The sequence below is a fragment of the Lycorma delicatula genome, chromosome 2 (assembly GCF_047948215.1).
Source record: "Lycorma delicatula isolate Av1 chromosome 2, ASM4794821v1, whole genome shotgun sequence".
Lineage (NCBI taxonomy): Eukaryota > Metazoa > Arthropoda > Insecta > Hemiptera > Fulgoridae > Lycorma > Lycorma delicatula.
Genome location: NC_134456.1, coordinates 33,430,984 through 33,453,124, shown reverse-complemented (window position 1 = coordinate 33,453,124; position 22,141 = coordinate 33,430,984). Strand labels below are relative to the sequence as shown.

Here is a 22,141-nt window from a genome sequence, read left to right as displayed (position 1 = left end):
TTGTAAATTGAACCTGATAAAGTAAATCTTGATAAATCCACAATCTTGATAAAAAAAGAGTGGAAGAGAATTAAAGTTTTCTGTAAGAGATATTATTCTTTCATTTTTTAAGGATAAACCAGTTTCAGGGGTCCAAATTACATTGTAAGACAGATGATGGCAGCTAAACTATTTTTTTGCAATGCAATGTCACCATTCTGCCTTGATTTTTACTAGTTCATTTTCCTTGTTCTTGCTAACTGATATTTTTATGATGTACGTAGAAGTTTCTTTTATATATATATATTTGTGATCAACTGTTATGATTTTTAGCCAATAAAAAATACATTAGCAAACAGCGTACATTGAATTGGACTCATTGTTCAACTTCATTGATTTTTTAGGAACTGCTTCATTGTATATGGCTTTGACAATTGACATTTTACTTTACTTCACACCCTTCAGTTTCCACGATGTTTCTCCAGGTATTACATAACTGTCAGGTTGTAAAGATGGAGGTCATTAATTCAGAAGTCAAAAGATTTCGGGTTGTTTACAATTTCTCAATTTTAACATTATAAAGAATTCATTGAAAGCTACCATCTATATGTATAATAATTTCTTTATACGATTTTATCAGGGTTTGATGTAGACATAAATTCTTTAAACATATGCTAGAAATGTATTCATTTAATCTGTTATGTCACATCTGATACCAAACTTATCTTTTCCCCCAAGATATATAAACAATATATTTACTATGTTATTTACCAAACAGTACATTCAGAAAGTTGCTGTGCACTGAAATTATAAAAATGTAATTCATATATATATATGGAAAAATATTGCACATGTTTCAATTTGTTTTCAAACAACCAACTAATGTACTGAAATTTCTCATACATATGCCATTATTATGGTTTTTAGTTTGTCAGTCTATACTGTTATACTATTTGTTTCACTGCCTCCTACAGAAAGTAATCTGGGGAGTGCTACCTACACATTAAATTTGATGGACTTTCCGCCTTAGCATCTACAATATCAAGCAGCTTCTGTTTGTTTAGTTTAGATGGTCCTCCTCTTGATCAGCATCCTCAACAGAGCTTGTTGCCTGATATTTTTCAGTAATGCAGAGAAGAACAGGATTATTTGGAAACTTCACAGAAAACTTATGCTTCACTAAATCTGTATATGTTTCACCATCACAAAATACATGTTCAACAAGAAAAATGGGTTCCTCTACTGAAAGAAGAACCATTACGTTTCTCGCAACTATTGATTCAATAAACGAAACAAAACTAAGCATGTTCTGTTACAAATCAACAACTGACTTCTTGGTTTATTACTGAGCAACCCCCAATAAACCCACAAGGTAACCAACCTAATTCCGAAAGAACAGAATGCACCGCATAATTCTGAAGCTTACTGCACAGCGACTTAATGAACACTCTGTACTAACAGACTACAACCCCAATTACAGTTCAACAACGCCTCTTGTCTAGTTTTATCCCTAAGATTCGTAATAACAGAACTGTAATTGAATCTGGATCATTTTACATTGGTAACATACTTATTCAAATCCAAATAAAAGTAAAATTCTTTTTGGTCCTTGGCAAGAAACCCCTGATTAGAGATATTCTTTCTGGTTTGATAATCTTCTTCCTCTACTATCTCTTTCCTTATTTCATCATTTTCTTGTAGCAGATAGCCTGGAAATTTTCAGCAACTTTTTTACTGAAATTCAGTAGTCTGGTAACTCTGTCTGTAATGCTGTCCAGGGACTCTAGTCTCATGTCCAGACGTTAAAAAAAGCAAAACTAATGGCTGAGGGATGCATTAAGATAGTATCTGAATTAAAAAGGTTTCTACTGTACCTAAGATCTAATTTTATTTCTTTACTTTGCTTGAATTACATTAATCTATTTTTTATGAATTGAGAGTTTATAGGGAATATATTATTATTAAATTAATAATTACAGAAATGTCTATAATAAATGAAAACGTTTTGTGAGATTAATTTTTCATATTAACTTAAAATTTTACAGTTATTATCTAACAGTGATTGAGACACTGAATAATTATTTTAAATACATATCTATTTGTTAATGAGATAAAGAGATTTTACTTTAAATCTTGATAAAATTATTTAGAACTTTATTAAAAAACAATTTTTAATTATATAATCTTTGTTTTTTGGAACATTTTAAAGGTTGTTTGTGTATACCAACCATATTAATGCGTATATGTTTGTGTATATATATATATATATATACATAATAATGTTTAAATGTATAATTACTCTATCTTACATGTACATATGGGGATCAACTGTCTGTAACATTACGCTTCTTTCGTTTTATACCTACTGTATATTGTATATGTTACATAAGTGTATTATATTTATACAAACAAATTTATGTGTATAATAAATGGATGTTGTTTATTTCTTATTGTTTTATTTATAACTATCCTCTAATTCTTTAAAATTTTCTTAGAAGTTTATATTTTCAGTCTTAATTTTACTGTAGTTTTTCTTATGACCTTAATATTCTACTTTGTGCCGATACTTTTTATATTAGGTTGTATTTTGTAAGTTCCTTTCTTTGTTTCTGTCTTGTTGGCAACTCATTTGTATAATATATAATATGGTGTTCTTATCCTTAAAGCATCCTACAGTAGTTTTTACATGAAAGTTTGACTTGATAGCCAAACTTGATTAGTTAGTGTTATCAGTATTCTGGGTAAATAAGAAATGCCTCTTATTATATCTGTAATTTTTTTTTAATATCTTGACAAAATAATTAATCATATATAATATATATGTACACTCACATGTGGTTGTAATTTTTTAATTCAGATTTACACTAATATTGTTAGTGTAAAAGTCATTTCTGAAAATATTAAATTAATCTGATTTAGTTTGTCATAAAAATAGTTGTAAGGATTTTGAAGCAAAATGACTTAAAATTTATAATTTTGATAAAATTTTACATAAATTTCAACTAGAAAATATTGGTAAAAAAAGTGGCTGTAAAAATTTTGCCTTTTATTTTGGTTTAATGTATTCCATTTCTATTTACATCCAAGTGTAAGAATTTAACTTGTCTGTTTGAAAAATTATTCTCCTATTAAAAAACAGGTATTCAATTTAGTGACTTTGTGATGCCAAACATGTCTCATCTTGACCTTGATAACACTGGTCATCAATGATTTTGTGAAATGAAAGTGAATAACTGATTCTTATAGTATTTTTCATGCTGATTTCAAATATGAAATCAGAATTCATCTACAGGCTTAGTTTTTTATAACTTTTTTTTTTTTTTTTTTTTGTCTTCAGTCATTTGACTGGTTTGATGCAGCTCTCCAAGATTCCCTATCTAGTGCTAGTCGTTTCATTTCAGTATACCCTCTACATCCTACATCCCCAACAATTTGTTTTACATACTCCAAACGTGGCCTGCCTACACAATTTTTCCCTTCTACCTGTCCTTCCAATATTAAAGCGACTATTCCAGGATGCCTTAGTATGTGGCCTATAAGTCTGTCTCTTCTTTTAACTATATTTTTCCAAATGCTTCTTTCTTCATCTATTTGCCGCAATACCTCTTCATTTGTCACTTTATCCACCCATCTGATTTTTAACATTCTCCTATAGCACCACATTTCAAAAGCTTCCAATCTTTTCTTCTCAGATACTCCGATTGTCCAAGTTTTTATAACTACCATTCTTATTTTCAGGTAGTATCAGGCATGAACTCCATACGCATAGCATTTTGTCAGCGTATTTTCTTATATTATTTATCAACTAAATAGCTTTTGTTTATTTATTACAGTCCCTTAATTGTTGTCACATTGATTTGTTAGACATAGTCATTATGTTTATTATTTACACACTAATTAAAATGAACAAGAATGTGACTCATTCTTTCTATTTTCATCTTACTATAAACATATCATCCACTCATTAGTTATTTCTGTCATTATTATATTTACTTTAAACTGTTGTGCAGACTAGAGAAATATTTTTAATTCTCATTCAAGTGTGGGATCTCATGTGTGTAACATTCAGTTTTGCAGCGGGCTTTCATATTTGCGGGTATATGTTGTTCAGTAAAGTGAGTGTATGTTTATTAAATTAGTGGATTTATAGTGTTAATTTTTAAAAACAATAATAACATTATTAATGCGAGGCATTAATAATGCCTCACAGTTGCATTAATCCACACAATTTCTGCTACATCTGCGGTGAGGTAACATTGAAGACTCAGAAGAAAAAAATAATTTCACTGATAAAAAGGTCATATGAACTGCATTTTGGATGTAAATTAGCTGATCAGGACAAATTTTGGGCTCCTCATATTTGCTGTGCTTCTTGTATAACATTGTTGACTGGTTGACTAAATGGATCTCATCACATGTCATTTGCAACTCTAATGGTTTGGAGAGAACAGCAGCTAAAACTAGACTTACTGTTAAATACCCTGATGTTCCCTCTGCCTTGCGGCCTGTGACACATAGCCAAGTGCTTCCAATTCCAGTACCACCAGAAACATGGAACTTAGATGAAGATGAAAATGTCGAATCTTGGGCTAACTTAATAGGCTGTGAGACGTAATCAGTTAGAGGGTCTAAAGACGACCTCCTGTAAAGCTCCTCAGGGCTCAGAACGGAGGGGGTGGTGTGGTAACTGATAATGTCACAAGGTGGTGTGTGTCTTCTCCCTACGGGGTTGGGATGACTTACCAGATGATGAAGAGATCCAAACTTTTTAGAAAATAGATATACTGAACCCCATTTAATTAATCAGTCAGAATTGAATGATCTGGTTCATGATCTAAATTTATCAAAGAATCAAGCAAAAATATTGGCATCAAGACTGAAAGGATGCATCTTTTACAACCAAACATTAAAATAGCTGCTTTCTGTGACCGACAGTCAGAATTTGGACATTTCTTCTCCCAGTACTAAAACTTAGTATACTATAATGATGTATACTACATCATTACTGGGAAACTTTGGAACATATGCACCATTCTGATGAATGGTGACTTTTTTATTGACTCGTCAAAGCTTAGTTTGAAAGCTGTTCTACTTCACATTGGAAATAAATACCTATCTATACCATTAGCAGCATATGTTGTTCATATGAAGGAGTCTTATGAATATATGTAACTTGTATTGAGCAGGAGTCAGTATGAGAAATATTTATGGCATATTTGTGGAGATCTGAAATAATAGTGCTTTTACTTAGACTGCAACTTGGATACACTAAGTTCTGTTGCTTTTTGTGCGAGTAGGACAGCAGGGATAGGAAAAACCATTACATAAAAGAGCAGTGGCCAAAGAGAGAGGTACTAACTGTAGGAGAGAAGAATGTTTGTTAGTCAAGCATTAGTAAAACCAGAAAAAGTTTATCTTATGCACTACAAATTAAGTTTGATTTATTCGAAAAGTTTGTTAAAAATGGCTTGTAATGGTGCAGGGTTTCAGTTTCTAAAAAACAAATTCCCTAGCATAAGCGATACTAAAATAAAGGAAGGTATATTTGTTGACCACAAATAAGAAAACTGAGTGATTCAGCATTTGAAGAATGTTTGAATGACTTGGATGTGCTGATGGAAATCATTACAAAATGTGATAACTTTCTGGAAACCATAAGGCCAGTAACTATAGAGAACTTGTGAGTGAACTTTAAAACTACAAAGAACTTGGGTGTAACATGTCACTCAAAATCCATTTCATACAGTCACATTTGGATTTTTTCCTTAACAATCTTGGTGCTATCAGTGATGAACCTGGAGAACGCTTTCACCAGGAGATATTTACAATGGAAGCACGATACCAGGGAAAATGAAACCCAAAAATGTTAGCTGACTACTGAATCTAAAGAGGAATCTACCTACAGCAGAAAATCCAAAAGAAATAGAATTTAGGTGAGTACAGAATGCATGTAATGTATTGTCATGTTATGTTCATACATTTTTGTTTCAAAAGAAATTTCGATTACAGAAAAACTGAGCCTGATAGAAAAAAAAAATCTGATAGAAAAACATATATGAAATCAGCATTAAAAATAGTATAAGAATAAGTAGTCATTTATCTAACAAAAAATTAAATTTTGTAGACCAATGTAATTAATATAAGTTCTAAGCATTTGTGGTTCTTTGTTTAAATTCCCCCAGTAAATCTTTATATTTTCCTGATAGTAGAAATTTATGATTGTTTTTCAGATTTCCCAGTCAATTAATCATGAAGCATATCAGAAATGTATAAAATAATTCTTTAAATTTTAACTTCACAAAACAAAAAGTTTAGACATCATAAAAATCAAATTTAATGATATTTTCCATTTTATAATAAAAAGCCATCAGAATGTAGTCTTTAATTAAAAAAAAAAAAATTCTGTTTAACTTAGAAGGATTTTAGTTTTTTGTTTTTCAAGTGCATAATAGTGTTGATGGATTATTGAAGAGACATTCTGATGGTGGCAGAATTCCAATTTTATATTTTTGTAAACTAGTAGTTGAAGAGAGAGTGTGTCCAGCATCAAAGAACGCAAATGTTGCATCTCTACCAGCTTGATCCAAAAGTACAAATTCTCCTCCAGGATGCTAAAAACAAATAAAATAGAATGTTGTAAAAAATAAAAATATTATTTAAATAAGTTGTTATAATGATGTAATTATATTTAATCATTATTAATACCAAAAAAATTAATATAGCTACTAATACTGTTAGTGGCATCACTTGGCACCACTGCTTGCACTCATGTCACAAGTGTGTGGAGGTTAATATAGACCAATACATCTTAAATAAATATTTGTTGAATCTGAGTTCTTGATAAAAATTTGTACCATTTTATCATGCAGGGGTGGAAAAAGAGAGAAAAATGTTTTTTTCAAAAAAAAAACTTTTTTTGCAGTTTTAATATCTAATATACTTTATGACAAAAATTGACCAAAATGTAACTTTTTAAAATTAATTTATCATATTTTATACATTAAAATAATGTTGCAGAATTTGTTATAGATTTTTATTTAAATTAACATAGTACTAAAAAGTTCAATACATTTTAAAGCTTAATTAATAGGCTTTTAAATGTTTTGTGTTTTTTCTTCATTGTCATAAGTATAGCCTTTAGTATATCTATTTGAATTAATGATTTATTCATGAGTGAACAAATTAACCTTTATAGTAAAAAAGGGGTTCGTAAGTGAAGTGTTATGATAACGTTAAAAAGATAGTTTATATTTTTCTTTGTTTCCGTATATTTTTTCTGAATTTGTTAGATGCTATTTGTAAATTTCCATTTTGTAACTGTTGTTTATGTAACGTAAAAACCTACAAAGTTTTATTTTAGTCACTCGAGGGATTTAATGCAATTTACCGCTCTCTTTCTGTTATGCACTTATTTCTTAATTTGAAAACAATTGTTATATTTTTAATTTATTTGTTTACTTATAATATTATAACTTCTATATCTCCCCTTGCAGTTTTTGGTTTATATTACGATCTACCGGCTTCTTTCGTATCCCAGTAAGAATTATTTGCAATTGGCTTAATTTTTCCTGATATTTTAGAAAAACATCTTTATTTTAAAACTTATCAATTTACTTAATATTCAAAGTTATTTTATATTTTATTAAATTTCACATCATTGCTATTCCTAATGTGTACATTGCAATCTGTTCTACTAGTTCACAATAAGCAACCATCCATAGCCCCAAAGAGATGAGGTTGATATATATGACATGAAAATGAGATGTAGTCTTGTACAGAATCAGGCCGACCCTTCCTGAAATGTGTGGTTAATTGAACCCCAACCACCAAAGAAAAATTGGTATCCACTGTCTAGTATTCAAGATTCTTTAAAAAATTAGTAACTTTTACTAGGATTTGAACCTCAGAACTTTCGACTTCAAAGATCAGCTGTTAATCAGCTAATTTGCGACAAAGAGTTTACCACTAGATCAGTCCAGCAGGTTAAATTTTAAATGTTTATTTTTTCTTTTTGCTTTCCTATTGAATATTTCTCGCATCAATACAGCGCTTTGTTCTCTAAATATTAAAAGCATTTTTTACAATTTCTAAACCTCCATTAGACTTTAGGAAATATTTTGCTTCATTAAGGCTATTCTTTTTTGAGATATGCTGCTTTGGAAACACTCCTACATTGTCCATTTTTTGTGCAGTTGGATAATTTTACATCCTAAATAAAATAAAACATTTCTTCGATTTCTTTTATACAATCTTCATCCGCTTATGTTAATATGTAATAACAAATTTCCCTATTTACCTTGTCTTATTTATTATTTTATTATTAACTTCTTTCTCTTTAAATGAGCCTGGGTCATTCAGGTATAATTATATGAGTATATTCATATAAAATAGACTTGGTAGCGTTGTGTTGGTTGAAAAAATTATATGTCTCATAACTTGAAATACAGTCTAAAATTGCTTGACTTTTAGCTTTCAATGAACTCTTGTAGAAGTAATGAAAAGAATACATGTGAACAGGCAGTAATGTATTGTAGATCAAAATTTTGTTAAAAACCACTTATAAACTTCCTGAATAGCATTATTTATTTCTTATCTTCTTTTTATAGGCGATGTAATTTCACAAGACTGTACGGATATGCATGTATGTTTATGAATTCACACACATACATCTTGTGAAATTACATCACCTATATATATATATATAAATCTGTTAGTAATTATTTATTTATAATTGTTATATGTAGTGTTAAGCTGTATAATTTTGCTAGTGTTTACATAAGTAACAAATATTTATATTTTGTAAGCATTACAAAAAATTACCTGTAGCATGAAATTTGTGACATCATAAATGTAATTACAAATAACAATCCAGCAGTCTGACATGCTGTCATGTAATGCAACTTCTTTTAAAGATATTACAGGAAGATTTGCCATTTTCAGTATTTTCCAGCTTCAACATCACCTGCTTTGGTAATCTGAGTAAAAAAAAATGTTGAGTGTTTATTAATGGAAAAGATTATTTTTATTCATCATACTTACTCATTACCACCTTTACTGATGCTTATTTTCATTCTTTTATTTCCTTGTACGAAGTAAAGGAAGTATTATGATCGCGAAACATTTCGGTTTTCATATTTCAATGTAAATATCCATTTTGACCATACCTGAATCCATTTTGACTAGTTTCGGCATGTCGTCCGTACGTACGTATGTGTGTGCGACTGTATCTCACATAACACAAAAACAATTAGCCGAAGGAAGTTGAAATTTTGGATTTAGCACTGTTGTTACATCTAGTTGTGCACCTCCCTTTTTGATTGCAATTGAAATTAAAATTAAAATTTTAATTAATGAAATATTTGGATCTTAAAGAGAAGGACATTGGTACGAATCAGACTTCATCTCCTTTTGTTTTTTTTATTTCTTTTTTTTAATTTAAATATATTGATTTAGTAATTATTAACCTGTGATTGTAAAAAAAGTTTTACAATAAATAATAATTCAATGATAATAAAAAAAAAAATAGGAAAAAATCATAAGTTATTAATGAAATAAAATTTTATGTACTTTTAAAAATGTGTAAATGTAATTTAATAGGCATTACATATGTGTATATTTAATAAATTTGTGAAACATCTGATTACTTAATATTAATTGAAAATTATAATTTAGAATCATATTATTTTTGGATTTTCTTAGCAAATTCTTATAAAAATTGTGCATTTATTTTTTATTATTTGGCAGAAAATAAAATACATTTTTGAATTGTATTCAATTTAAAGTGATTGTTGAAAATTTTTTTTTAATTGTGCGTAATATGTACAGAATTTCTGGTGTATCATATAAATATAAGTTAATAATAATTGAACTATTCTGTTTAGAGAACTCCTGTATACTGGTAACAATTATTAATTTTGACCTTATGGTGTAGAATAATCAATTTTAGGTAGATTTCATAAGAAAACTACCTATTGTAATGGGTACCATGATTCGACTTCTGGAAAATTTTGACATATCTTCGCGTTTCATATCCCCCAGACACCAAAACCACAGCCAGTTTAAAAGTTTATATATATATATATATATTTTTTTTTTTTCACTTTCTTGTGGCAAATCAGACCATGGGGGTCTTTTTCGAAAAAAACAAAATATTGTTATAACTTTCTTATTAAGTAAAATATCATATATGTTTAAAGTTCCTACTATTCTTTAGGTAAGGGCGTAAAACTTATTTAAGTAAAGTTTTTTGATTCACCAACCATTGACCCAGGCAGGGGGTGGAAAAATAATGGAAAAATCATTTGAAGATAAAAAAAAATAACTCCCTTAATATGCACAGTATCAAATCAGTTTAAAATGATCGTTAGGCTTTAAACATTACCTAAAACTTTTGTCTGCAACAACTTTTGATATAACCAACTCTTACGGCAAGGGATGACCAAATGATGCTGGAATTGTAAGGTGGGGCTTGTCGTATGTTAAACATGGAAACTTTTTTCATATGCAACCATTGTCATATTGAATAAAGTTGAAGTTTTTCTTAACTTTAAGGTGAAAATATTTTTATTCCCTACTTAGCACCAGTGAAATCTTCCTCTGCTTTGCTGCGTGTCGTGTTGAAAAGGATTTTTTTATTATTGGATTATTAGGTAAACAATTTATTTAAAGAGTAATCAAGGGATTTTTACTCTAACCTAATATTTCAGGTAAGATTGTTGAATTAATAATTGTATAAATATGTGATGTTAATAAAAACTAATACTTTAGCAATTGTGTTACTGCCTTCCATTTTTATTAAGAAATTGGAGGATTGTATCTCACTTTTAAAAGAAATAAGTTAAATGAAGTGCAGTAAAAATGTGTAAATGTAATTTAAAAGATGTACATGGAAGTCATGTGGTGTCCACATCAGATTTTTTTTTAAATTCCTGAAAAAGTTTAACTATTTTAGAATATTTGTTTTGAAAAATTCCAATTTAAAGAACATTTTTTTATCATTAGATATCCATTAACCTCCAACCATAATCTTAACTGATTAGAAATTGTCAGACAGTATATTGCAGTGTAGGTAAATTAGTTTTGTTACCACTTTCACTGGCTCATTATTTCATCTGGCTATAGTATCAACCATTATGATCATGGAGATTATTTAGAGATGATCAGCACAATTTGCTGATTAAGTGTGACCTAGTAATGACCATACTATTCATGATCTCCCCTTATTCTTTACTTGTAAATTTTTCATTCATTCATTTTCCTTTTTTCAAAAAACTTTTTAGCCAGTCCATATCTTTCTTTCCTTCTGGTGAAAAGGTGTAACTTTTTGTGAAATGATGAATTGCTCCATCAAGGAGTTCCTCGAAAGGATGTTGCAGGTTAAAGAAGTATTAGAAATTACATGATTAAAATGATGATATATGACTACACAACAAACATGAATGTTGAGTAATTGACATCTATGTCCAGGTTCTTCAGCAGGTAGTTAAATACATAACACATATTTATAAGCAATAAACACAAGTACAGGAAACAATCTATAGTTGTTCTCTCCACATTTTGTTTGGGGCACTGTATGAAATGAATTCTATCTAAAAATTTAATTTTTTTTTCATAGTCTTAATGTTAGTAAATATACGAGTGTAAGTCAATTATTATCCGCAATTTAGTTATATTTTTGTTTATGTTGGTAGTACTGTCGTGTTGTGTAGATGACACATGCATGGTTTAATTGTAGTGATGTCTGTGCAGGTTTTATGTTGCTAAATTAGTTTCATTATCACTGCCCTGCCATTAACCATGGCTGTTCCGCTTTCTGTTTGCACCAAAGAAGAGCAACATTCAGTGATCAGTTTTTTGTGGTCAGAAGGTGTATCAGGGGCCGAAATTCATCGAAGACTTTTGGTACAGTACGGGAACAGTATGTTGCCGCAACAGAGTGTCTACGAATTGATTGAAAAATTCAAAAATGGTTGCACAAGTGTTACGCACGACGAAGGGGCCGGACGACCGTTTACCGCCACAAATGAGGAAAACATTGACCGTGCACGTGACATGGTTTTCTTAGACAGACGAGTAACTATTGATGAAGTGGCACATCATCTGCAAATTAGTCGCGGTTCTGCTTACGAAATCATCCACAACAGACTTGGGTTTCATAAAGTTTGTGCTAGATGGTCCCAAAACAACTCACACAGTTGCATAAACAAACGCACTGGGACATCTGCCAAAAACATTTGGATCGCTATGGTAATGAACGGGACATCTTAGACAGAATCATTACTGGTGATGAAACATGGATCCATCATTACGAACCAGAGCGTAAACAGCAAAGTATGGAATGGAAACATCTAAATCCGCCCTGCAAAAAAAAGTTCAAGACCCAACTGTCCACAGGAAAACTGATGCTTACAGTTTTTTGGGACTCACAAGGCCCAGTATTGGAACATTATGAGGAAAGGGGCATGACAATAAACAGTGCGCATTACAGTGAGATGCTTACTGCCAAGCTGAAGCCTGCAATTCAAAGCAAACGCCGAGGACTGCTGTCGAAAGGTGTTGTGTTGTTGCATGACAATGCCCGTCCACATACTGCTGCCCATACTGCTGAAACGCTCCAGAAACTCAACTTTGAAGTACTGGCTCATCCTCTGTATAGTCCTGATCTTGCCCCTTCTGACTACCACTTGTTTGGTCCACTCAAAGAGGCATTAAGGGGCCGTCGATTTACCTCGGACGAAACAGTGAAAGAAGCGGTGCATTCCTGGCTCGCAGCTCAACCGAAAACCTTCTTTTATGAGGGCATCAGAAAGCTTGTGCAACAATGGACCTAGTGCATTGAAATGCAAGGGGACTATGTTGAAAAATGATGTACATGTAAATTTTCTATTTGTATTGCAATAAAATTTATAACTACATTGTGGATAATAATTGACTTACCCTTGTACTTAAATGAAAAAGGGAAAGGAATATTACAACAGTCACTGAGTAAATTGTAACTATTTTTTTAAATTTTCATATTATAGCACACAAACCTCTCCCTCAAACTGGCTTCCCACATTATTATTGATAATAAAATTTTACTTTTACTGTCTGTATTTTGTTATCTAATAATCCCATTCAGAGGGATAGTTAAATATTTTGTTTTCTCTTTTCACCAGATAAAATGCCAAAATTATATCATTTTGTGTCATTAAAATGTTATATCAAATGCTATTTGTTATTTTGTTGAACTCCATGATCCAAAGGTTTTAAGTTAATGCTCTTTCTTTAACCTCCCACTCTTTTCTAATCCATTTCTGTGTAGTGATAACCTTTCCATTCTGGGGTCGCAGAATAAGCCAAACTTGTGACCTAACAGGAAACTTGGGCTTCCTAATAACTAAAAATTTTAATTGCTTATTTTAAGGATTATTACAGAATAAAAATGTATATTCTATTTGAATGGTCTAATAAAATAGTAATTAAAAAGTAAACAGTAAATTGTAAAGCAGTTTAAAAAATGTATGTAATTATTAAAGGTTACCTTTTTGACTAAGAATTACATCTTTCAAGAACATTAATAGCATAGATGGTTGTTTCAATTTGTTTTGCTTCTACTTCCAGTAGTTGGATAGTTATTTATATATAAATAAATTTTTCATTATTGTATAATTAATTTTTTAAATATTAAATTTATTTATAGTTATCATAATTTCTTTCAATTATTATAATTATATATTTTTACTTTAAAAATAATTTAATAAAACTAGAAATGTAGTCTCCTAAGGCCACTTATGAGAAAAAAAAGTAAATAAAAAATTGGAATATAATTTGTACTTTTCTGAACATATTTACTCTTTTTAAATTTATAAAACTGATATGAAAATCCTATCATGAATTTTTATTTTAGATAGATACGAAAATAGGAATACATAACTAAGTTCCTAATTTTTGAAAAATTAGTTGCTGTATTACATATTATTCTCGAAATAAAAATTGATTATTTTCTATATGTACAAACATATAAAAAATAGATATCTTTATTAAATAAACAATTTCAGCTTTTACGGCGGCTGCTACCATACTGATAATCAATTTTTTTTTATATAGGGATTTTCTTTTGATTTAGGGAAAACAAAAATTTGTAAGTTATATAAAAAATTATAAATCCACCCAACAAATATTTGTATAAATTTACATCCTAGTGCTTTTGAAAAAATATTTCCGTCTTCAGGGACATATTGTAACTAATTATACATATAATAATATTAATTCACATATTAAAAGAGTTAACCTTTTCAGATCACGAAGCCAGTAAAGTGGCTCTGTGCGGTGACAGTTTTAAAACGCTGTTACAAAAACATTTTATATGGGATCTAAGTCGGTTATATTTTTTTATATTCACAAAGAAATCAGTTTTATTATACAATTTGAACTATAGTTATACGAATTAAAATGTTTTATTTGGACAAGAAAGAATATGACCATTTTTTTCTCAGAAATGTGCTTGTGTGTGTGTGTGTGACTGGTGTATTATAATTGCTATGAGGGTTACGGATTTATTTATTATTTACAAAACTAGCTTATTATATCAGCAACATAACGATGTATTGAAACACATAATAAGATATGTTATACGGCACACACAAAAAAAAAAGTAATTTGTGGTCATAAATGTGTCACTTTTATTTGAGGCCTAATAAATCTTTTCTGACAAAAGATATCGGCATCAATGAAACGCATACCGATTCGTAATGAATAACAGTATACAGTAAAAATAGTTTTTTGTCAATCCGAATAGCCTTTTAAGTGGAGGGGATTTTTATAAAACGTAGTTTTTACTGAATCTCTTTCTTTATACTAACATATGTTACTTTATTGTGTGAGTGAGTACGAGTGAACTGCAGTAAGTAACTTACTATCGCAAACCGGCGTTCCGTTGGTAATATATTATTTCATTATTTTTTTCAAAATTACATCGGTTTTTTTTTATTCAGTGCGATTTTTTTTCACATATTGGGCGTTTTTTTTAAATTTGTGATTTTTTTTTATTTGCCGTAATTTTTTTTTTATCGAGACAATGAATGACGAACAGATTAGGTTTGCTCTTGACGAAGAACTTTCAGATTATGACGAAAATGACAGTGACGACCTTGAGGGCTTGGATGACATCAAAAATACTGAAATTAGGAGTAACGATTTTTCGGAACCGCATCTCCTGAATTTTAGTAGCGACGATGATGATCCAGGTCATTCGATTAGTGATACTGACACGGAACAGAAAATAAATGTAGCCGGTTCAGTTCTACATCCACATGCTGAAGGAAACGGTAATATATTTCATGAAATCCATTATCGTTCTCCAGTGCAGTTGGATGTTGAAATGCAACCAGCTGTTGAATTTCCTCTCCAAGATGAGGAACTTGACACGGTGGAGTTACAAGAAAATCCAACTGACCGGGCCCAAAATGACGAAACAGTTACAGATGACGAAGGTTACGAGTTGGAAGGTCGTCTGCCAGTTCTTGGAAATCCCTGGTTAGTTTGTACTGATAGGTGTAAATATGATACACTAAACAGTTTGCCTTTTACGGGTCCGGAACCAGGTGCATTTGTAAAGAATCCCGACCTTTTGGCTAAATCCGCTCCTCATAAGAGAGGTCGGCCTAAGAAGCGTCGTAGGAATTTACACAATGTGCCTGAATATATTCCTGATCCCCGTATTCATGGGCAGACGCCGTTTGCCGTATCTATGTTGTTTTTTGGGGCTATCCTTGAAAAAGTAACATCACAAACTAATTTGTATTTTCAAAGCCGTAGACCTGATAAGCCATTACCTAAGGACAGAATTCAAGGTGACGTTAGTCTTGCCCAGATGAAACGTTTCTTTGCAATCATCCTGGAAATGGGTCATACTGTAAGACACACTTTACAAGAATACTGGTCGACTGACGAGGTTTCCATTTCGCTTGGTTTGGGAATACATTACCGAGAACTGTCTTTCTTCATATTTTGAAGTATTTACACTTCACTAACCAGGATCCACCGATAGAATCAGAAATGCAAACTGGTAACTATGACCGTCTCTGGAGAGTACGCGAAATATTTTAAATTGCTCGTCAGAAATCTCGTGAACTCTGTAATCCACGACAACAAATTGTAGTTGATGAGGTTTTATGCGCCTACAAGGGTAGAGTCTTGTTTCGGCAGTATATACCTAGTAAACGAAAGCGCTTTGGGATAAAGGTTTACAGACTTTTCGATAATTCTGGGTACACATTCGATATGAATGTATATCTCGGGAGACAACGAGAGGAACAAAATGTAAACGAAAAAATTACTGAACGTACAGTTATCGATCTAATTGCAGGTTATGAAAATTGTGGATATCATTTGTATATGGAAAATTTTTTTTCATCCCTGCAATTATATCGACGACTGAAAGATGTGGGAATTCTAGCTTGTGGAACAGCTCGATCCAATCGTGCTGGAATGCCAGCTGAATTCACACGAAACAGACGTAAACAATTAGGTTTGACCAGACACCGGTTAGCCTGTTGTACGACACTGGATGGAATATCTTGTATTCTATTCAATGACAAGCGAATGGTAACACTTCTGTCTTCTATTCATGGGCCTGCTGAAGAGGGTAAATACAGTGTAACAATTCACGGTACAGAAAATGTCGTGAGACCTGTAATGATTGTAGATTACAATAATTATATGGGGGCTGTTGATCAATCTTATCTTCTGTCTTCAAGCTATTACTTACATAGGCGCATGACAAAATGGACGAAAAAACTTTTTTCCACATTTTTGACATGCTCTTTTTCCACATTTTTGGTATGCTTCTTGTCAATGCTTATACGGCTTACAATAAATAATAAATAATACGGCAATAAGATGGAGAAGAACCAATCCTTCTGATGGTTTCGAAATGAGGTTTTGAAAGGGCTTATTTCATCATCTCCTACGAGATTTTCTGCACGAGGATCTTATGTAAGAAATCGTGAATTTTTACGTCTTGAAAGTTGTGAAGCAAGACATTTTCCTAAACGTGAGGGAACAAACAGTTTTAGACAATGCGTTGTGTGCTCGGCAAACGGCATTCGCGTAAGATCAGTCTGGAGGTGTGTGGCTTGTGAGGTACCACTCTGTTTAGATGGATGCTTTCTCGTGTATCACACACGCCAAAATATCACCAACTAGGGGTAAGAGCTTTTTATTTATAAATTTATTACTTCATTTTATTTGTTTAGGTTATTTATTATTTTTCATCTATTTCATTCTTTTGTTTTTTTGGGGAATCTCCCATATTGCGATTTATATGTTGGTGTAAAAACTAGTGCGCGCTCGTAATTTATTTTATATATTATATATATATATAATATATATTACGATTTTATATACATAGTAACATAAAAAATAACTGTTGTTTGTACCGAATAGCTTGTAATTACTGGGGTAATTATTATGCGTTTCATGAACTCTATTGCCCCCCCCCCCCCGTGGCGTGTAACAGCAATACTCTGTTGTAAAAAAAGTTTTTTTACGTAATAAATGCTCTAAGGAAGTCTTATAATTTTTAAAATAAATTTTACATTATATGTAACGCTAAGAAAAAATAAATAACTATAAAAATTTCTCGAAACTGATATGCTAATTAATCTGTAATTTATGACACGGGTTTTTCATCATATTTTGCCCAACTTTCAACCGATTTGCTTGAAAGTATTTTTTTTTTAATCAGCAAACTATGTTTCATAAACACAAATCAAAAAAAAAAAAAATTCGCTAATAAAAAACGCGGTAGAAATGCGCAAAAAAAATTCTGCAATTAAATTATCGTAATTTTTGTACGGTTTCAATTTTTTTGTTGTTACAGGCATAAAAAATATCCAATCGTAAGGTTTTTTTTTTTTGTCAGAATCTGTTAAATCTCGTTAATATACTGTAATTTTTTGAAAATTTTTTCACAAGAGGGTAGCATAAAACTACGAAGAGAGGCAATCAGATACCAACTATTTTTGCGGAGCGCTAAGAAGCGCGGAGCATTGTGATGGGAAAAGGTTAAATAAGTAAAAAATAAAGATATATGCATATATATAACAATTAGTTGGCAATTATTAAAATCAAGTCATATATAATGCATCTTGTCAGTATGGTAGTCACAATTGTTGTGTTTCATATTTGTAAGTTGTCTGGGAGCTCTGTTTCTGGTTTTGTAATTTTTTAATATTTTAATTACTTTGGATGATATTTAAAGACAAACTTAAAAAGAACTCAAAATCTTGCATTAGCATTGGCAAAATTGGAATCAAAGACTTGGAATTCATTGTAAACAGATAATTAAGGATGTAGGATGTGTTATAAATTTATGTATGGTATTTATTCATATATAGAAACTACTGAACAGTATATTTACTACTTTATATTACTACTGCAAAACAGTAGCAAAATAAGTAAGTAAACAATTTTTTTTTTTTTAATAATTTTTTTAAATAGAATGCATACTTATGAAATTAAAATAAGACTTTCATGAAATAAAAAAACAATCATTGTTGTTATTTAGTAACAAACTTCAAGTAATGTATCACAGTTTAACTTAAAAGTCTGTTAGACTCTTTATGAAGAATCATATCGAAATCATGATTATATGGGGTTCATGTCCATTCATGATAAACTCCCTAAATATATGCAAGATATTCTTATTCTAGAGAATTAATTCAGTACTATATCAAGCAAAAATGGAACAATATATAACAAAGCATTCTTTTTGGGTTGTTGAGGAACAGGGCCAGCCTAGAGGCCAAGGCCGTGATTCTGATTCAGAGGGATATCAAAATCCCTTAAAATGTAACTGGAATTTTTTTATTTCAAGCAGTTCTAAATTCTAAGTAATCCATGCAGCAAAGGAATAATTTTTAAAAAAGTATGGAGATCACATCAAAATGGGGTATTGGGTTTTATTAAATCTTTATGTTTTAGGATCCAGCTAGTTCATCTGGACTAAAAATACATGTGTGTGTTGTATTGGGAGATATATATATATGTGTGGGACATTGATCATATTAATCTTTTTTCATAATTTGTTCAGTGGGTAGGGGGATGACCTGAAAAAATCAATTTCAAGGAATTTTAGAGAAAACTTTATTAACGCAAATTTGTTACCAACAGAGCATGTATAAATAAGCCAAACGTCATCTACCACCTCTTAAAATTGAAATATATGTTTTTTAATCTTTAGATTTATCTTCCTTTGGTTAAAATATATTTTCAAAAATTTTTGAAAGTTTATACTTTATATATATTGCTATCAAGAAATTTCTACAATCTTTTTTAATCATAGACCCCAGACCTAAAGAGTAGAAAAGATTTTTGGAAAATTCTATCTTTCTTATTTCAACCTCTATTGAAGGGGGTGTTAGATTTAGAGAAAACTTTATTTAACCAAATTTATTATGCTTAATCTATGAACATATATGAATATTTTTTGAAAAAGTTTTCTTAAAATTTATTCCTTGCCTCTAAAAAAAAATACTCTTTTTTACGTTTTGGTTCTAACTCTTTTAATTTTTATTAGTAATTTTTTTTTGTTTTTTCTTCATCACTAAAAGGGTTATTAAAATTAAATTATTTTTGGCATCTTAATTATATTTTGATCCCAAAATGAAAATCATTGAAATTATTATTAAAATATATATATATTCTGGTAAGATTGTCATAATTTTTATACTGAGTATAATTATCTACCTTTCTTAGCTTTGCCATAATTAAATCACATGTTGATGTGTCTTGGGTATATTCCATTTTCAAAACTCACTGTACTCACTTTACTAGTAGTAATAGTACAGTAAGTCAACATGTGATTTAATTATCATGAAGCTTAGAAAGGTAGATAATTGTACTCAATATAAACAAAATAAAATGAAAATTATTTTTATTGTTACTTTCATAAAAGTTATACTTTATTACATGACTGCTGAAAAGGAGTGTAATGTATTTAGGTTGTATGTCTGTATGTATGCGTGTTTGTTTCACCATAGCAACTCAGCGGCTCAACTGATTTAGATAGGCTATATACAAGGGCGGTCCAGAAAGTAACTAATGTTTGTGCCTATCATGGAGTGGGTGGGGATACAGCCGCCATCTTGGCATCAAAACCTTTCTACACTCAGTAGACACCAAGCTGTGTAGCATGTGGACTGTGATTTTTCTACTTTGTTTGTTGTGAATTATTGAAATGTGTGCTCCAATAGAAAATTTCACAAGTTGTGAGGTGTGTTCAGTAATTAGGTTTTTACTGGCAAAAAACCTCAAACCAATTGAAATTTATTGGCAACTTTGTTAGGTGTATGGAGATAGAATAACGAGTGAAGGTGGAGTGAGGCAGTGGTGCATTCAGTTTAAAAATGGCTGCACCAATGTTCATGATGAGGACTGCAATGGTCGACCTAGCCTTGTGACTGATGAACTGACAATGAAAATCAACAATAAAATTTGTGAAAATCACCTCCTTACAATTATGAAACTCTTGCTTCATTTCCATAAAAATTTCACGAAGTTTACTGCATGAAATTATATCGTGGAAGCTTGGTTATCACAAGTTTTGTGCAAGACGGATGCCAAAAATCTAAGGCGGCAGATTTATACAGAGAAGGAATTAAAAAGCTTGTGCATTGTAATGATAAGTGCCTCAATTTAAGTGGTGACTATGTAGAAAAATAGTTTAAGATTGTCTCTTCTATATAATAAAATTTATTTTTTTTTATTTGGTTGGATTTTTATTTCAAAATGTAACTTACTTTCTGCATAGCCCTCATATATACATATATATATATTTATATATATATATTAATAGTGAAGGTTTGCCAGTTGAATCACAAACTATAATGAATTGAATTAATGAGCTGTGAAACTTTGAGGTTCTGTCACTGTGTGGGCTGAATGATTCAAATCAATCGAATGAATGAAAAACAAGACTATGAGTAATTCAGCTACCGATGGAAGTTTTGGATAAAATAATGTTCTTTAATAAATTTAGTAACTGAAATCCTTCTGATTGTCATTTTAATTTTTTCAAATATTTTGGTAAATACTATAAGCAGTTTCTTGGTACTTAAATTGCATGCTTCATTTTTACTACTTCCTCAGATACTTAGGATACTTCTCTGTGATATTAAAAATCGGTTTTTTGTAATATGATATATTGAATACATTTCCATGTTTTAGAAAGTGAGTATTATACATTTTTTTGATATTTATTTTATTAAATGAATCATATTAAATTTTACCATTTTATTTTATAAACCACACTAAGCATATTAATAATATAATATTAAGTTGCAAATCATATAAAAAAATATACATTTATTGTTGAATTTCTAGTTTTAATCTTTGTTAAAAAAGAAGAGAAAGAATAAATTAAAAAATAAAATATGACTTTATATTAATGAATAATTTACTTTCAAGTTTTGTCTTTATCATATAATGCAGTACAGTTGTAACAAATGAAAAAATACCAAGCACAAACCAGTAATTTAATCCAGGACTATCAGTATGATATTCAATCATTCTGTTAATTAAGCTATTGAGGATTGGGATTAGAACTCAGTTTTTTTTTTGTAATAAATATGTTGGTGTTTAATAAATGGATAGCGAATAAATTTTATTAATCAATTACTGCTGTTTTAATTTTATTTCATTTTCCAAAAGAAGAATGATATAAAAATAAGCTTGATATTCATGGCCTCAATACTCTAAAATTGAGTCAAGTTTAAAAAAGAATTAGAGAAGAAAAACTGGGAGTGATTGAATTACTGTTAACATTACATAACCGAACCAGTGTACATAAAATTTACTGGTTACATTTGAGGGATTCTTTAATATAATAACACCTGAATGAATGTCAGTTGTCATTTATTTTTAAATTTGAATCTGTTTTAAGGATACTCATAGGCAGTAAAGATGTAGCTTGTTTTGACATTTATTAAGGCTTGCTTCTTTAATAACTAATGGTGGGTTAAGTATATGATACTAGAAAAAAGGGCAGAAGATAAAAACTTTAGGTGGTTACAAATGTTACAATACATAATAAACCAGTTAACTGAAGTTGTAGAAAGTAACAAATATATTGAAATCAAAAGAAGGTTTGCATTAAACCACTCAAGTAACTAACAGTGAA

General features: G+C 30.4%; 1 protein-coding gene across 8 annotated transcripts in view; it reads right to left on the bottom strand.

Annotated features, from left to right (window-relative positions):
- Positions 1-2,911: 2,911 nt before the first annotated feature.
- The window catches only part of LOC142320622 (uncharacterized), a 150,159-nt gene continuing 130,929 nt past the window's right edge, over positions 2,912-22,141 (bottom strand). For all 8 annotated transcript variants that reach the window (XM_075358629.1, XM_075358624.1, XM_075358626.1 and 5 more), the window contains 2 exons: positions 8,800-8,954; positions 2,912-6,590 (listed from right to left, as the gene is read on the bottom strand). In XM_075358629.1, coding sequence (XP_075214744.1) covers positions 6,417-6,590; positions 8,800-8,913 — 288 coding nt within the window. In that variant the 5' untranslated portion in view covers positions 8,914-8,954 and the 3' untranslated portion in view covers positions 2,912-6,416. The remainder of the gene's footprint in view (positions 6,591-8,799; positions 8,955-22,141) is intronic.